General features: G+C 40.7%; 1 protein-coding gene across 8 annotated transcripts in view; it reads right to left on the reverse strand.

The window, feature by feature from the left end:
• The window catches only part of TNRC6B (trinucleotide repeat containing adaptor 6B), a 257,455-nt gene that overhangs the window by 68,909 nt on the left and 171,027 nt on the right, over positions 1 to 17,519 (reverse strand). For all 8 annotated transcript variants that reach the window (XM_073882718.1, XM_073882716.1, XM_025881479.2 and 5 more), the window contains 3 exons: positions 15,906 to 15,993; positions 11,398 to 11,419; positions 1,429 to 1,770 (listed from right to left, as the gene is read on the reverse strand). In XM_073882718.1, coding sequence (XP_073738819.1) covers positions 1,429 to 1,770; positions 11,398 to 11,419; positions 15,906 to 15,993 — 452 coding nt within the window. The remainder of the gene's footprint in view (positions 1 to 1,428; positions 1,771 to 11,397; positions 11,420 to 15,905; positions 15,994 to 17,519) is intronic.

Genomic DNA, 17,519 nt, shown 5'->3' on the forward strand with positions numbered 1-17,519 from the left:
TCAGTAAGCATCTGATGAATGATGAATGCCCACCCAGCTAGATGCTGGGGCAGACGAGCATGAATCAGTCTGTATGCCCAAGGAACTCAGTCTGATAAATTAGTCTGGCTCAGCAGATATTTTGGTGGAATTTGTCATATTTAGTGGGAAGAAAAATGCCATGTTTTAACCCAGTAATTCTTCTAAACTTGTTTTAGTTATTTTAACCAAGAAGCTTTAAATCAAGATAAGGTTGAAAAAATATTACATAGAGCCATATTAAGAGTAGGAAAGCAGAGAATCTCCAACTCTTGAGATTTGGAGGTCTCCCTGGTTTTACTAATGCAAATGAGAGAGTACTCACACTGGACTCATGTCTACATCCAGGCTGGCTAGATCTGGCTGCAGAAACACACGATGTGACCACCCCTCACACACTTCCTTTTGCAATTGCTTATGAGGGGCCACAAGAAGGAAGGGCTATGAGGCTTTTTCCTGCCTGCTTTGGGCCTGACCTGACGGCCACCACAGAAAAGGCTGCATAAAGCTTGTGTAACCGTGAGGTTTCTTTCCATCTTTACTCTGCACAAGCGACAGTGATAGAATTTTCTAAGGCAATTCTATGTTCAAACTCAGAACTAGAATAAAGCATGCTCAGTTAACAATAACCAATGCATTGTTCTTGCCAAGCCTTGATGATGTTCAAGCTCTGAACCTTAGTATAGCCTCAAAAAAACATTTTAAGAGCTAAGGGGAAATCTGTTAATAAGCTTTAAAGAAAGGGGGGGAGGTGATGTTTGGAGGTTCTTAGCTGTTAGCTGATTTAGTATTCATCTTTAAAAACTCTCAAGACTCGTAGAGCCTTTCTGCTAAAGATTCCTTATATCTACATCCAGTTTTGTTTTGTTTTATTTTTTTAAGTAGGCTCTATACCCAATGTGGGGCTCGAACTTAAGACACCAAGATCAAGAGTTGTACACTCTGCTGACTAAGCCAGCCGGGCGCCCCTGTTTTTATAGTTTTTAACAAAGCTCAAAATCCTCTGAAGAAACAATGATTTTAAAAATCTATAAAAAACTAAAGAATGATATTATTTGATATCTCCCCCCCCAACCAAGATTCTACACAGTAATCTAAGAGACGACTGTCTCTAGACCCCCAGCGTTCTGAGAACATAAACACAGGCAAGTAAGATTCAGAACAAGCCTGTGCACTAGCCCCACCTCCAATCATAGCCTGAGCACACACTGGTGCTGACGGCTGGCCCTAGGGAGGCTCGAGTTTATGTGCTTGTCTGAGAAGGAAAAAAGTTCCCAAACGGCAATGACCAACAGCAGCCGCATTAGCCTCAGAGTCTATCTAATGAAGGGTTTATACCAGGCAATACAGAAGAAGCGCTCGCTCTCTTTCAAGCTGGCGCGGAATCCATTCCCGACACAGATTCCTCACCTGGTGCAGTCCCACCGTCCCCCTGCAGCAGCGTTCCTGTCACTTGTGCGTTGTTTGAGTTTGCTCCAGGTGCTGTGGAGGGAGGAGGCCCTGCCCCACCCCCGAGGAGCATGCAGGACGGCGGAGGGGGCTGCCCACGTTTTAGTAACACTTTGTGGTCCTGCTGGCAACGGAATCGCGGCGGCACCTCCCGAGGCATGTAGCGGGCGGCGCTTGGCGGTTGTCCGTTCGGCACTGCCACCCTTTTGGCATTGTTGCCACCATTGACTGGTGGCGATGGAGAGCTGCCAATTGGGCTGGCGGCCGTTGGTTGGCTTAAACTTGGTTTCGTCACTTCGGGCACTGAAAGAGAGAGATTGGGAAACAGCCTTTGAAATCAAATACATTTTTCTAAAGGTTGTTTTTAAGAAAGCTTACATGAGACCAATTCCCATAAGACAACTCTTCTTCCATCCTACTGTGGATGGACGTGGTCCTTCTAAGCTCCCCTGCATCTTCAGTTTCCTGGAGGTACGGCAGAGGTGTGGAGTGATGGTGACGAGGGCTCAAAGACAGCCAGACCACAGAATTCCATTCCATTGATTAAGGGGGAGGGGAAGCAATCACCATCAGCTCCCCTATATCCCTGAAGGGTTGCCCAGCAAGTCTGAGGGTACACATGGGCCCCAGGCAAAGCCCTTGGTAAAGGTTCAAGGCTCTCAACCGGAATGCCCTTGCCCTTCATCCACCTTCTTAAAGACCTACCTCGGAGAAACTTTTCTTGAAGTCCCTGGACTAGGTAGGCAAAGCACCTTCGTTTGTGCTCCTGGAACACACCGTCCATCTTTCTTTACTATGAATTTATCATATTATATTGAAATTCTCATTTACAAGCTCCTCACCCAAGAGTCCCTCAAGGGTAAGGACTCACCTTTCTTTCATCTTTTTTTCTTAGCGCCTAGCACAGAGTGGACCCCCACAGGAAACCTTAGCCCTGGAGAATTACAAAATCAACGAGGTTTTGGTTTTTACAGCTACCTAAACTCAAACACTCTTGCTTCGCACTCTGTGTAAATAATTAGAAACATTATAAATTCTTTTGCTCATGTCAAAAAAATTTTAAGGGTACCTTGTGTATTTATTCCAACTCTTTATTTAAAATAAAAATTTCAGGGAAGCCTGGGTGGCTTAGTTGGTTTAGCATCCAACTCTTGATTTCGGCTCAGCTCATGATCTCAGGGTTGTGAGATCAAGCCCTGCACTGGGCTCCGCACTGGGCATGGAGACTAAGATTACTTTCTCTCTCTCTCTCTGCCCCTCCTTTTTCTCTCTCCTGCTCTAAAAAAAAAAAGTAAAATAAAATAAAAATTTCAAATAAAAATTTCAAAATGTAGGTATTTTTCCTACTTATTTTAAAGAATTTAATGTTTTACTTTTAAAAATGGCAAATAGGAAGTCTGGAACGTGCAGGATGACCGTGAAGATACACTCTCCAGGACCCTTTGGTTTTCCCCTCAACCCTACAGAGAATGTACTTCTGCACCTCCTTTGCTTCATCCTACCAAAAGACTGCCACCCTTTCTAAGAAAATCTACCTGGCAAACAGAGGCTGGCAATGTTACAGAAACAACCATTGAGCCTGATAATTCAGATGATTCCGAGGCCCAAATCCCGACATCTGGAGGAATGTTTGGGCCAGCTCTGGTGGCCGTACTGCTCTGACTGCTGAAATGATGCGAGGCCAGCATGTTGCTCATTGAACTGGCTCCTTTATGGAGAGAGAGACATCATCAGAAATCAGGGGGCCCAATCTACTCCCACTGGACATTGGTGAGCATTGTGAGTAACAAGAACAAAGAGTAGGAGCCTGAAGTCAGTTTAAGGCAACCCCTGGTCTAATCTTAGCCAATCATGAGGCAGTCCTGCGTCTCCCAGTAAGGAAGGGAGGTCAGAGGATCCACAACCTCTGAGTAGGATAAACCTATTTCTTGAGAAAATAAGTTGGTCATTGTCTGATATTATCAGTATAGTAGGTTCTGCATGACCTATAACAGCCGATATATAAAAATAACTGATAAATGAAGATGAATTATTCAGTGATTCATTTTTTATCTGTGCCTGTAAGATTCCCATAGCAGATGGCATTCCCAATCCCCTTTCCTCTTATTATGAGAATAAACAAGAAGCTGGCAAGGGCTGGGAAGAGTCTTCCCTATTGGTTTTTAGGATGGAAGGAGCTATGCTTCTGTGAGGCTGCCTTGACTCATTTCCCTAAAATAGAGTAAGACATAGTACAAGCATCCTACAGCACTGAGGTCTGAACATCAGTTCGACTAACTTCACAACATTCACAGCACAACCAAAGAAACTTGGTGGGTATCCTATATTGTGTAAGATTCCTTACCAAAGCGCCTCAGAGCATTTTCCCACCACGTCAGAGATAAAAGGGATCGTAAATAATAAAGTCATTATGAAATCAGACCACCTTTCAACCACCTTCCTTCCAATATGGTGCTCTATTCTGGGAGATTCGTCATTCAAAACTCCAGGACACAGAAAAAAAGCCTGAGGTACATGTTAGGAGAAACTATGTTTCAGAACTTGAATGAAATCTTACTCGATTTTTTTCTTACACCTTTCTGTGATTTCAAGAATTTTAAGCATTCAAAGGCAAATCACAACTCTAGACACTGGGCACCTGGGTGGCTCAAGTCAGTTGAGTGTCTGCCTTTGGCTTGAGTCATGAGTCCAGGGTCCTGGGATCGAGTCCCATGTTGGGCTCCCTGCTCAGCAGGGAGTCTGCTTCTCCCTCTCCCTCTGCCCCTCCCCACTGCTTGTGCGCTCTCTCTCTCTCTCAAATAAATAAATAAATAAAATCTTAAAAAAAAAAAAAAGGAACTCTAGACACTAACTGGAGAGCAACGTGGCTGTTAGGCAGGACATCCAATCCAACCTGCTTCCCGAAGTTCAAACTTGAGACTCCCAGAGTCAGTGTGTGCCTCCCAGCATGCTCCAGAACGTCAGGTGCTAACGGAGGAGACGGGAATTAAGATAGAGTAGGAATTACTTTTACCCTCTCATTTCTCTTCCACACCTTAATGATTTGTAGGGCAAATCTTTCTAAAAATGAGCTGCTCAAAATGAGGGCATACTTCCTTATTTTCCATACAAAAGGTCTGTGGCTTAAACATGACCTCTGTATCAAAGGAAAATACAGACATTGTGAAAAATGCTGGGTATCCTATTTTCTAATTTCCTTTCATTGACTTCCAGAAACTAATGACTGAATCTTTTTCCTTTCCCTATCACCATTATTCTCATCTTATAGTTTGAACTTCTAAATTGCCTCTATTTCTGAAAAACTTCAATAAAATGCTACTTTTGCAGATATAAGTATTTTTTTTTAGAAATAATTTATTTATTTGTGAGAGAGAGAGAGAGCATGCACGAGCGGGGGGGGGGGGGGCGGCAGAGGGAGAAGCAGGCTCCCTGCTGAGCAGGGAGCCTGACTCTGGGCTAGATCCCAGGACCATGAGATCATGAGCTGAGCCAAAGGCAGATGCTTAATGGATTGAGCCACCCAGGCGCCCCTCAGATGAAAGTATTTTTTAAGAAAACCCTGAAACAGGCAGGACCAATACAAACTACTATTTTCTTTAAGTATCTTGATTGGACGAACATAAAAACAAAACAAAACAAAAAAAACTTCTAGAAATGTTTTAAAAGTAGTTAAAATACATAAAAAGACACTATTTTCGGCTGAAAATCTCTTGGTGAGTCATCATCAGTTACAATGCAATACCAAAAACTCTCAAAGACTGGGAACACACAGACAGTGGCCACCAGGCACTGAAGAACTCTCAGTACCCTCTAAGCTCTGTCTCCATTTCTTTACCTTCTACTCACTTCTCAAACTCAATGCACCCTGGCTTCTGCCCTGAACATCTCCCTGGAAACCCGTCTCCTCATCCAGAAACTCTTCATTGCCAGTCTAATGGACACTCGTCATATCTTTCCTTCTTTGACTTTTCTGCAACTTCTGACACTACTGGCCATTTCCTCCCTGTTTCCGTGAGAGCTGCTGAGACCCACACCAGCCAGCTCTTCAGCTCTTCCTTTCTCTCTTCCTCTGTGGGTTCTCATACTCTTGGTCAGGGGTCACCAAACTTTTCTGTAATGGGCCAGACAGTAAATATTTTAGGCTTTGCTGGCCCTACAGTCTTTGTCGTGACGACTCCACTGTTCATGTGTAGGCAAAAGCAGCCACAGACAATGTATAAACGAATGAGTGTGGCTGTGTTCCATACAACTTACTGCACTAAAATATAAATTTCATATCATTTTCACTGTCAGAAAATATTTTCCTTTTTATTTTTTCTAACCATTGAAAAAAATGTAAACAGACATTCCCAGCTCATGGGCAGTACAAAACCAGGAGGGGAGTCAGATTTGCCCGGAGGGTTATAGCTGGTGACCCCCTAAGCAGAGTTGTAAGATGGCGGTTGAATTTGGTCATGAGTTGTGTCTTTTTTTATTAAAGATTTTATTTATTTATTTATCTGAGATTGAGGACGAGCAGGGGGAGTGGCAAAGGGAGAGGGAGAAGCAGATTCCCCACTGGGCAGGGAGCCTGATGCGGACTCAATCCCAGGGCCTTAGGATCATGACACGAGCTGAAGGCAGATGCTTAATTGACTAAGCCACCCAGGCGCACATGAGTTGTGCCTTTAAAAAAAAAAAAACCTGAACATGAACGTGGGGCCTACACTCTTCCCACATTTAAGTTACTTGAGTACAAGTTCCCCCATGTTCAGACTTTAACATTTATATGCAAGTGTTTCCCAAATCACTACCTCCAACTCAGACCTCTTTCACCCTTCTCTTTACCCCTCCAACTTGTTCCCCAGCTCCCCATTATCTCTTAGATCAAGGAATAGAGTCGTCACCCAACCATCTTCTCAAGCAGGGAACCTGGAAAGTGTCTCAGACTTTGCTCTTTCCCTGCATATCATTATCTGATCATCATTATATCCCAATGAACCAAAGCATCTCTCCGATGCCTGCCTTCCTCCACCACCCCACCGTTTCTAACCAGGTTCAAGTCCTCATTACCTCCCACCTGGACTTTTCTATGCCCATCTATCTGAACCATATGTCATTATACCTCACATTCACTCACTCTCTAGAGGTAGCCAGTTCCATCTCTGAACAAATGGGCTCCCACCAGTGTTCGCATACACAGGTGTTTCCACAAGGCGTGACATACACTGTAAGTAGCTTAGTTTGTAAATTACTTACTTGGGGGGGGAACCCACCTCAAATCTTAATAAATTAGAGTAGACTCAAGGTCATCCCAACCACCAACATGCATTTACTAAATATGCCTTCTGGGGTAGACTCAGAAGACAGAGTTGTGGCCAATGGACCACAATGGTCTATCACCCCAGGTATGCTGATGGGAAGGTGCTGTCCCTCAGCTGTGTCCTAGGTGGGGTAAAGGTCATGAACTGCTGCTGTGGATGACGGTATCTGAAATTTCAACTTATTTTGAGCTGGAAGCTTTTCCCTGTTGCTTTGCTTCTCACCATCAGTACTTTTGCTATGAGAATAAGTCTCACTGAACAAAACACCTGACAGACATTTACCAAGAGACTGCTAAGTGTCAGACACCAGAACCCTTCAACTCTTTGAAGACCGTAACCTGAGCTTCCTCAGGTGGTAAGCCTTCCACTGAGGGTTAAGCATCTTCATGTGTTTAACACCTCTGAAAGCGACACAGGCTCAAATTCATTGACCAGTCTGGCCCAAACCCCACAGGCTCCACAGAAGTTGATTTCTGTCTCTTTACCCAGTGTGGTGCCTATTATAGGAATTGTAAATGCCTTCCTAGATACTGTATTTCTACAAATGGCACTTAAGGTCATGTCAGTCATTTTTTCCCCCAAGATTTTATTTGAGAGAGAGAGTGCATGCACAAGTCAGGGCAGGGGCAGAGGAAGAGGGAGAATCTCAAGAAGACTCTGCGCTGAACACGGAGCCCGACATGGGACTGGATCTCACGACCCTAAGATCATGACCTGGGTCAAACCAAGAGACCGAGGCTTAACCGACTGAGCCACCCAGACGCCCCAGGTCATGTTAGTTTCCATAAATCAGTCATTTCATACTAATAACTACATCATTAAGCCAACCATGACCCTAACATCTTTTTAACAAGGCAAAATTACTATGTCCAAACTCCTCCATTGCACAGTCTTTTTAGTCCTGATCTTTTTTTTTTTTAAAGTAGGCTATAGGCCCAGTGTGGAGCCCAATGCAGGGCTTGAAGTCATGACCCTGAGATCCAGATCTAAGCTGAGATCAAGAGTTGGATGCTTTTTTTTTTTTATATTACCAAGAAACTAGATTTTAATTGTTTCCACCATAAAAAAGAAATGACAGTTAGGTAATGTGATATGATGTGGTAGCTAATGTTATTGTGGTAATCATATTGCAATATATAAATGTATCAAATGAAAACACTGTACACCTTAAACGTACACAATTGACACTCACTCATATGTCAATTACATCTCAATATAGGTAAATTTAAAAAGAAGAAAATTAATTACAAGCAAAAGAAAAAAGAAAAACTTTGTCAGCTTTTCCAGATATTTTGCCATAGGGTTCAGAATTTTTTTTTTTTTTAAGATTTTATTTATTTATTTGAGAGAGAGCGAGTGAGGGAGAGAGCATAAGCTGGGGGAGAAGCAGATGGGGAGAGAGAGGTGGACTCCCCGATGAGCAGGGAGCCTGACCTGGGGCTCAATCCCAGGACCTTGGGATCATGACCTGAGCTGAAGGCAGGCACTTATCTGACCAAGCCACCCAGGCACCCCTAGGGTTCAAAATTTCTTATCTTTTAAAACTCTCTAAGCAAATACTCCTCTTTTTATCTGGAACTTTTCTCCTTCTCAAAATAACCACCAGAGTTCTCATCAGATAATTCTTCCTTAGTCTTCTATAGACTTATTTGTGATAGGCAACATTTGTCATCTTAAATGAATAAAACAAATTGAGACATGTCATTACTCCACTACATTTTTTAAAAGAATGAAATCTATTTTCTCTTTTTGATTTTTACACGATAGGCGACAGTTAATATTCTAAGGATAATACTTATTACTTAAAAAATAAAACACTGTCAAAATAATGGAGAGAATTTAGAGATCTCTTTCCACAGGATATTGCAGAACAAAAACAAAACAAACAACCAAACAAATTTTTATAAAAGCAGATAGGACGTGAAATGAAGATAATCCCAGGCTCTTAAAAAACACAAGGTTGGGGAGGAGGGAAGGGTCAGGACGCTTAACCGACTAGCCACCCAGGCGCCCCTTTTTAGTCCTGACCTTGCCCTTCGTCCTGCTGTATCTGGCCTATTACATCAATCCCACAGACTCTTGATTCTAAGTCCAATATCCAACAAAGTGCGACATCGGCTTCTACCTTAAGTGCTGCATATTGTCTGCTACTGGGCAGCAGGCCCACCTCTAGGCCATGTCTTCACAGAACCTCCACCTGAAATCTTACCCTAGTCTCCGGAATTCTTTTTTTTTTTTAAATAATGGAAGATAAAGACAGAACATATAAATGAATCTGTTTTTTTTCTGAAATACAGATAAATCTTACTTCAGTCCTCTGTACAACCAGAGACTTGGCACCAACAGACTTTTTTCTTATAGGGTCTATTGGGAAAAAAGAGGCAGATTCAGAGTTATGGGGAGACCGCCTAAGGAAGGCACCATCTTTGGAAGAGGAACAGGACCCAGAAACATCAGCTGAGGGAAAAGAAGAAAGGGATTTAGAGTGCCCAGACAGGCTCTTGGGAACAAAGATAAAAATGTGGCCGTAGAGTGGGGCAAAAACCCAGAAAGATCAGGCCCAGTGCTAGGCCCTGTCTTCATATAACCTCCACTTGAAATCCTGCTGTATTCTCTCCAGAATTCTCATTTTTCCTCTCCCTCTACTTATGGTCTAACCTACTCCAGAGATAATTCTTATTTTTACTTCTATTTTCTCCCTGGTTCTACTAAGTAAATTCCTTAGGAGACCTGAAACAGGCTTTCAGCTCACTTTAGGATTATTTTACTTTAATTTTTGACGGGGGTGGGGTAGGAAAAGTTTGGAAACTCTGGGGCTGTATTCCATTTTATGGTAGGTGAGAGAAAAACCCTAATTGGAAAGAAAATTCAGTAGAGAGTAGAAAAGAAAATTTGATTTTTAAGATTTTGGCAGAGGGAAAAGGAATGTGTTTCTGAGAACAGACCTAGCACACACACAAAAAAATCCAACAAAGAATGCCTTAATGGATTTTTGATTTTCCAATAGAAACACCACTTACCATACAGAGCAGCTTGTTTTCACAGCTCAGTTGGTACTTGGCTTCATGAGCATTAGAGTTGTGGCCAGGCCCAGGAACCTAACCACCCTGTTTCAACAACCAGAGAGCCTGGATTTTCCAGGAAAATGCCAATATTCTCATCTGTTGTCCTGATAAATCATCAGAAAGTCCTATAAACATAAATACTATGTGCCCAAATCCTTTCCTAGATAGTATGTTGGTTTAGAAAATATGGACACTGTACTACTATCAATAACTCTATTTTTATGGTAAAGTATAACTTCTCTTTCAAACATGTGATTTATAAAGATACTTCCAAATAAAGCCCACTTTTGGGTTGGTACTGGCTCAAAGTACAAGGGGAGAACACTATTCTAACTAATTAAGAGAACTGTAACTAATAATGGCTCTTATCAGTTTATTTTATAAATCACTACAAGGTCCCAGACTACATTCTCCCTTGAAATGCATTTTGATTAGAAATATATTGCAGTAATGTCTAGTCATCTGAGAATCTGTTTTCCGGAACTAAGTTTCCTTAAAAACTAGCACTGTCTTTATTAGTTTTCCATCACTGTATGACATGCTTTGGCCTGGTAGTCCAACAAAAGAAAACAAAACGAAGAAGAAACCAATCATCGTTAGAGGGCCTCCCATCACATCTTGGCCTATCCATTCATCCACCTAGACCTTCCTCCAAGTTATCACAGTCCTAATGTGATTCCTTTCATTGGGGCAGTGACACCTGGTGTCACCTACAGAGCTTCTCAAAATATATCTGCTAGGGCTGTGGCCTGAGACCATGAAGGTTTGGGAGGAGGTCCATGTTTATGTATTTTGAAAAGTCTATGCAATGATTTTAATGCATGCCCTAGTTGAGAACCACGTATTTAAATGGGCAAGGATAGGGGCTAGAACACTCGTCTCAAGGAATGAAGTCTACCATTCTGAAGGGGAACTGACCAAAAGTGTGGCCATCACCAGACTGCATAATCAAAAATTGCACCAGATTATGCACAAGACTGCATAATCAAAATTAACAGGAGAGAGAGAGAGAGAGAGAGAGATCTGAAAGCATATAGACCATTAGGTTGGGGATGACCTGAAGGACATATGCTTCTGTTTACAACACATCACTATTTTGTAACAGAGTTAAAATGTATTATTTTTTGAAAAAGCACATTCCAGGCTCTAGCTCAGAGGACCACGTGACCATCCTAGACATAACACTCCCTTTCAGACACAATGCATGTCGTGGATCAAGACGGTTAACAATCCTCTGCAGTTCCCATCTATAAATTAGGGGCTAAAGTTTTTGTTACTGTTTTTTAAAGGTTCAGTTCAAAATCATGACCCATATACTTTCAAAACAAGGTATTACTTTTTCTAATCTCTTTTGCCTTCTAAAAAATTTAAGGCCAACTAGAAACACTACTACAAGTACTTTTAATTTGTCATTACTGTTCTTCAGTGGCTGCAAACAACCAATTTAATTACTTTGCACCCACTCTCGCAAATCAAGTGGATTGGAGGCTGAGTCAGCAAGGGTATAAAATCTAAACACAAAAGGTTCCAAAGACTGAAAAAAGAAAAAAAAAAACTCTTACCTTTGGTTTTTTGTTCCGTGACCTGAAAAATAAATTAACAGACATAAGGCAATGAGTTCTGCTTTCCAGTTCGGTATTGTAAGACTACTGTAATTCTAAGGACTTAAGTAATTCAAGCTATCAGACACGCAGATGTAGTTCAGATCCAGAAAAAAAGCTTGAGAGCTCAGACATCCTTCTATAAAGACAATGGCCATATGTCCGGTTATAACTTACATGACCACTATTATGGATACTAAAAATTAAAACAAAAAGCATTCCACTCTTATTAAATGATGAAGTACCTATACCAGGAATATGCTGTTTGTCATTTTGATGCTATGACTGGAGAAAAACAAATGGATGGAGCCTAGAAACTAAATTAGCCATAGAGACAAAAAGATCACGCTATGAGTGTGGACTCAAACACTCAATTTCAAATCTAGAAAGCAAAAGTTCAGGGGCCCATCATCAGAGGTATCAGGCCATAGCAGAAAGGCAGGATTTAAAACCAAGTCATGCCACTTCCTGGCTGTGTGATTGCAGTTTTCTATTTATCTGTTGAATGGAGATTAGTAATAATAGCATCTCGGTACAAAGGGTTGTTATAAGGATTAAATCAGATTATCCTATGCCAATGCTCAATAAATGTTTGTTGTTTTTAATCAAAGTTCACATAAAACAGTATGAAATACGGCAATGAGTGAAACGTGTAAATTTTGAACAAATAAAGATTGCTTTGTTGAAAGTATTTCTTTACATAGTGGCTAATACATCTATGGAAGTGATTAACCTAAAAGGTTGGACAGGCTGAATGTAATAATGGGTTTTTAGAGAGTTTGGAAATGATGATTAGGAGCCACATGGAAAACTGCTTCTGCTATTAAGAGAGGAAAATAAAGGAGGGCACCTAATTATACATGCCCTATAATATTAAAAAACCACAAAAGGCCATGCATAAGAAAAACAACCAAAAGGAAATTCTAGAATTACAGAATTCTAATAGGCTTATATTATTTTCATTATTATTGAGATCATGCATGATTTTTGACTCCCTTTTCCCAAATGTTAATCTTTTAAAGCATTTTTTTTTTAAGATTTAATTATTTATTTGACAGAGAGAGACACAGGGAGAGAAGGAACACAAACAGGGGGAGTGGGAGAGGAAGAAGCAGGCTTCCCGCCGATGCGGGGCTCGATTCCAGGACCCTGGGATCATGACCTGAGCTGAAGGCAGACGCTTAACTGACTGAGCCACCCAGGCGCCCCTAAAGCATTTTTAATGGTTCTCTGACTTTGTAATAGAAAAGAAGATGTTTGGTTATTTGTGGCTGATAATCATACCAAGCTACCGCTACGGGTGCTCATGAAAACATGCTCGTCATCTTTGGAGTGTATGTCCCGTAGGTAACCAACCCGCTTTGCGGTGGATTCCAGCACACTAATGCCCGACACAATCTGAATTAAATGCCCTAGTTGTATGACCTCCTGGAGTGTTCCTTACATTCTTGCATTAAAAGGCAAGCTAATTCTACTCTATTGAATTTGTAGTAGACAGCGCTTCAAAATGAATGTGTTTCCCTGTACTGTTACAGAGCTCAAGTCTACCGTGTGATTTTTGTAAAACTCCATTTAACCAAGAATGAACTGATTTGTATCCACACACCAATTCCTTAAGGCAATTTAAATTTTATAACATTATAAATATTTCTTACAATGCCATTTTGAAGATCAGTTATATAGGAAGTCAATCAATGCCTTCTCCAGCTGTAAGCAACAAACTCAAATAATGTCAAATGTGTCTTACAATGTGGGTTCTGTTAAAAGAGCTGTCCTCCAGACGGTGAAAAGCTGGATGATCAAAGCATGTATTCTGCCAACACTGAACAATGCTCCTTTAGCAGCATCAGCTTAATGAATGTGAATGGAATCCTTCCTTGACACCTTTCTCATGAATGGAAATCTAACACAGTTTACTCAGTGATGGCTCTAGAAAGAGCAAACTGCTCATGAGAAAAGCTCAAGTTTAATGTCTGTGTGGAAATAACTTGATTTAGCTTTAAATAAAAGTCCATTCCTCAAGAAAATTACATTGCCAGCACTCATTCTTAACCATTGATCTATTTAACAGTTTCTGAGTGACTCTTATGTACCAGAGACTGCCCTAATTTCCCAGAAATACAAATATGAGTAAAACCTTGAGAAATTTACAGTCAGTCTAATGGGAAGACATACACAAAGAGATGATTTTAAAGCAATAGGGTAAGCAGCGAGAAGGATGTGGAAGCACCGTAAATGGTGCTGACTGACTGAATGAATGAATGACCACATAATAGAACCTCTGGCACATTCTCTACAATTCTTTGCATCATAGCACATTTTATGCCTCCTCGTTGAGGCACTGTCTCTACAATAAGGTTGGAAGCCACTAAGACAATCACATGGTAAGCTTTGTGCTCTTCCTTAAAACTGCTAAATCAGAACTTAATTCTGGAATTACACAACAGTTCGGTATGATACAACAATATCCAAGACCATGTGTTGGCCTGGATCCTGCGTCAGCCAATCTAGAACATTTCTGAACAAAAATGACTGGATTTTATTGTTCATAAGTAACCATTTGAAATTTCATTTATGGTGATTTTCTTCTTTGCCGTAACTTCTAAACCAGTTCTTAATGCAGATGCTAATACACAGGGGAGATTGTCCAGCTGTGTAAACGACATTCTCTGCATAAATCTCAAATCTGCTCTTGAATAAACCCACACCATCTTGTATTTTAAATCATTTTTCTATTAGTGGGATCCACAATGAAAGTTTACAGATGCATATTTTATCAATCACTTCCAGATACTGATTATTTTCCAGTTGAGAAGCATTATTACTTATGTGAAGAATGAAGACAGACCATAGACTGCCTAAAATAATCACTCGACTTACTATCTTCTTCTTACCAGCCTTTGCTCAAGTTCACCAGTGTCCTGCCTATTAACCATACGTTCCCACAGACTGCAAAATCCAATTTTTATACCAATATAGTTGATGAAATGTGAATGCCCTAAAGGAAAAAAAGGCTACACTGCGGTTCATTCTCCGTCACTCCAGTTGGAAGGTCAGTATGTGGAGGGGCAATGCCCTGACACCCTCCGGCTGGTGGACCTGCTTATCACAACCTCAATATGTGGAATGGGACTGTGTCTCCAAAGGCAAGTATGAAAAAAGCCTCTGGGTTGTTATCTGACATCTTTATTCAGACTCTTTACGGACATTTTAGGCTCAGATTAGAAGCAACATATTAGAAGCAGGTACCCTGATAGCACGAGGATGCGATGGTAAGCATACCACTATTAACAGGAACTAACACAATTAAAAGCAGACAAAACCTTAATGAGCATGTACAACAGTCTATTATATTATAGAACCAAACAATAACAAATATTCCTTCTAATTAAGTCATGAAGAAAAGATAAAATTATATTTTGTATGTTTAATATGGCAGGGTCATATGCAATCCAATTCAGAAAATATTTCCAGTATCATTTTTTCTCCTGGCACTCATAAATGATCTATTTCAAAAATTCAGAAAACTGACTTAAGGGAATATACGTTATATCCAATAATGCTGGGAAAACTTGTGGTGTCCCGTTATACCCTGCACTGGCTTGTGTCTGATTGCCTGCCTTGAGTCTGTTCTAAATCTAGAGTTCCCTCTGAACCCTGTAACAGTTTCTACCTTCCTAAACTTAGCTTCAATAACCTGGCACTATAGCAGGGACCCTCAAGCCTGCCTCACAGCGAGGGCCCGCTTCCCAAGTGTGCTAGGCAGTGGTAACAAGAACTGGAGGCAAATCACTTTACCTCCCAAAAAGGCACCAAAACACCCCTGCTGAGCTAGAGCCCAAGTCAGGCAATGCTGAAGAATGGCAAAGTGGGGTAAACAAGATCAGACCAGAGAGGGGGCAGGGGAGCACACACTGGAGGAGAGGGGGCGGGGCCTCTGATCTCTGCTCAGTCAGTGCTGAGGTCAAGCACATCAATTAAGACTTGCCCGTTGACAGAGGTGAGGCCTGTGTCTTTTTTCTTTTAGCATCTCTTCTTCCCTAAGCAAGTGACTCAAAGCCATGGACTATTATCTCCCCCAAAGCTCTAAGCAGATTCTTACAAATGACAGTGCTGTAGAAGGACCAAAAGGAAAACACTGGGGTGAACTTAACAGAAGCCTTGAAAAGTTATTTTATAAGCTGACCTAAGAAAATGGAGATTAATTATGATACAAATAAGAAAAGTCAGTAAGAATTTAAGTGTTGGGGACTCTCTTGCCTTTCTCAATATTGTTTACTGCTGTTCTCAATAAGTCAGTTGCAGCATTCCTGAATATCTACTTTATGAAGACAAGTGTAGGTCTCCAACTTTCTCCCACTTTCAGACCTTAAAGCAGCACTGCTGAGCTGTCAGGTACCCAGCCCATGGCAGTTACTTCTTCCAGATGCTTGGTGGATGTCAAGACAGACTTAAGGGACTCAACCCACCTTCTGAGTGGCTTCTTTTTTCTTTTTATCCTCCTTCTTCCTTTTCTTGTCTTCCATTAACTGTTCTTCCCTTTCTTGCTCCTTCTCTCTGTTAAAGTAACATCACACCAGAAGGTTAACATCTGTATTCACAGTCTATTTGTGTAGCAAATGAAATGCTTGTAGATGGTGTGCAAACATTCCATCTCTGGGACTGAGCAGAACCTGGTATTTTACTTAAACTGAGAGGATGCATAAAACTCACCACATTCAGTTATCCCCATATTTTGGTTTGTTACTCCTTTTACAAAATATGACCGTTTGGTTTCAAAGAAGCCCATTAAAGTGAGCTTTAAAATATCTTCCTAAAAGAAAAAACATACACACACTCAGGAAAAACCCTGATTTGAATATATGACAACATCTGGCTGGCTTCTGGGGATATTCCTGGAATCCATGGATTTATAGAACACTCAGTACCTAGCCTTAAAAACACAAGTAGAAAACACATAAAACATACAGCATTAATAATGTCAAAGAAAAATATTTTGATAGGCAATATCCCTCACAAATAATACAGAACACATTAATTTAATCATGACACGCAGATACTTATCACAATTTAGGTATCTTTCCATGACATCTCAGTGTGGTTAACATGTATGTTCTATATTTCATATTTTCTTCTACATTATTAATACTGTATGTTTTACATGTTTTCTACTTGTGTTTTTAAGGCAGGTACCAAGCGTCCTATAAATCTATGTATTCCTTACTGAATGAGTTCACAGTTGCATCTTCCTGGACACCTGAATTAAGACAACCAGGTTTTGCTCTCCTCAATGAGAGCAAAAATGACACAAAATACTAACCATTCTAGTTGAAGAAATGTGCTGAATCTTAAGAAATTAAGATAATGTAATTAATGCCTCACATCTAAAAAGAATGTGATATTTATTCTCATATATTATGTAACATATTCTACTATATATTCGAATATAATATATATAGAAAGCTGCCAACTTTCACTCTCTATGTATCACATGGGAAGAACCCACTGCAAAACTACTGCTGTTGCTTTAAAGCTCAAGGCAGGAAACCCAGATGCCACACTTTCTGAATTGTAGAGCTAGAAGGAGATTTAGAGATCTAGTGCCCAGTTCCCCCAAAGTATTGAACAGATACTTCTGATTTTCGGTGATCAACACACTAAACTCATGGCTTCACAGATACCATCTAGAAAAATGCTAAGTTAAAAGTCAGACACATTAAAGAAAAACATGAAGTAAATGTTCGCTGACGTGGCAAAAGTCACAAAGATAGTTCCTGAAGACTCAAGTCTGGGGAGTGGTAACAATTCAACCTGTATAAAGAACTGAGGGTCAACACTGAAGCCGGCATTCATGACTAGGCAATGCTTTATTTCTAGAAAACGAGAACGAAACAACAACAAAAAACAGGTGTTTTACCTACATGTCAAGCTTTCTGTGGTTCTATCCATATTCACAAATATTGGCCTTTCTCCTTCTGTGCCTCTGGCATAAATACACAAAAGCCTAATGTGCACAATTCACACCCCAAAGGTAACTTCAATGAAAACTTTACAAATACCATCAAGGAAGAGATTTTACTGTA

The sequence above is a fragment of the Callorhinus ursinus genome, unplaced genomic scaffold, assembly GCF_003265705.2.
Source record: "Callorhinus ursinus isolate GAN/ISIS: 27379988/994484 unplaced genomic scaffold, GSC_fseal_2.0 scaffold48, whole genome shotgun sequence".
Taxonomy (NCBI): Eukaryota; Metazoa; Chordata; class Mammalia; order Carnivora; family Otariidae; genus Callorhinus; species Callorhinus ursinus.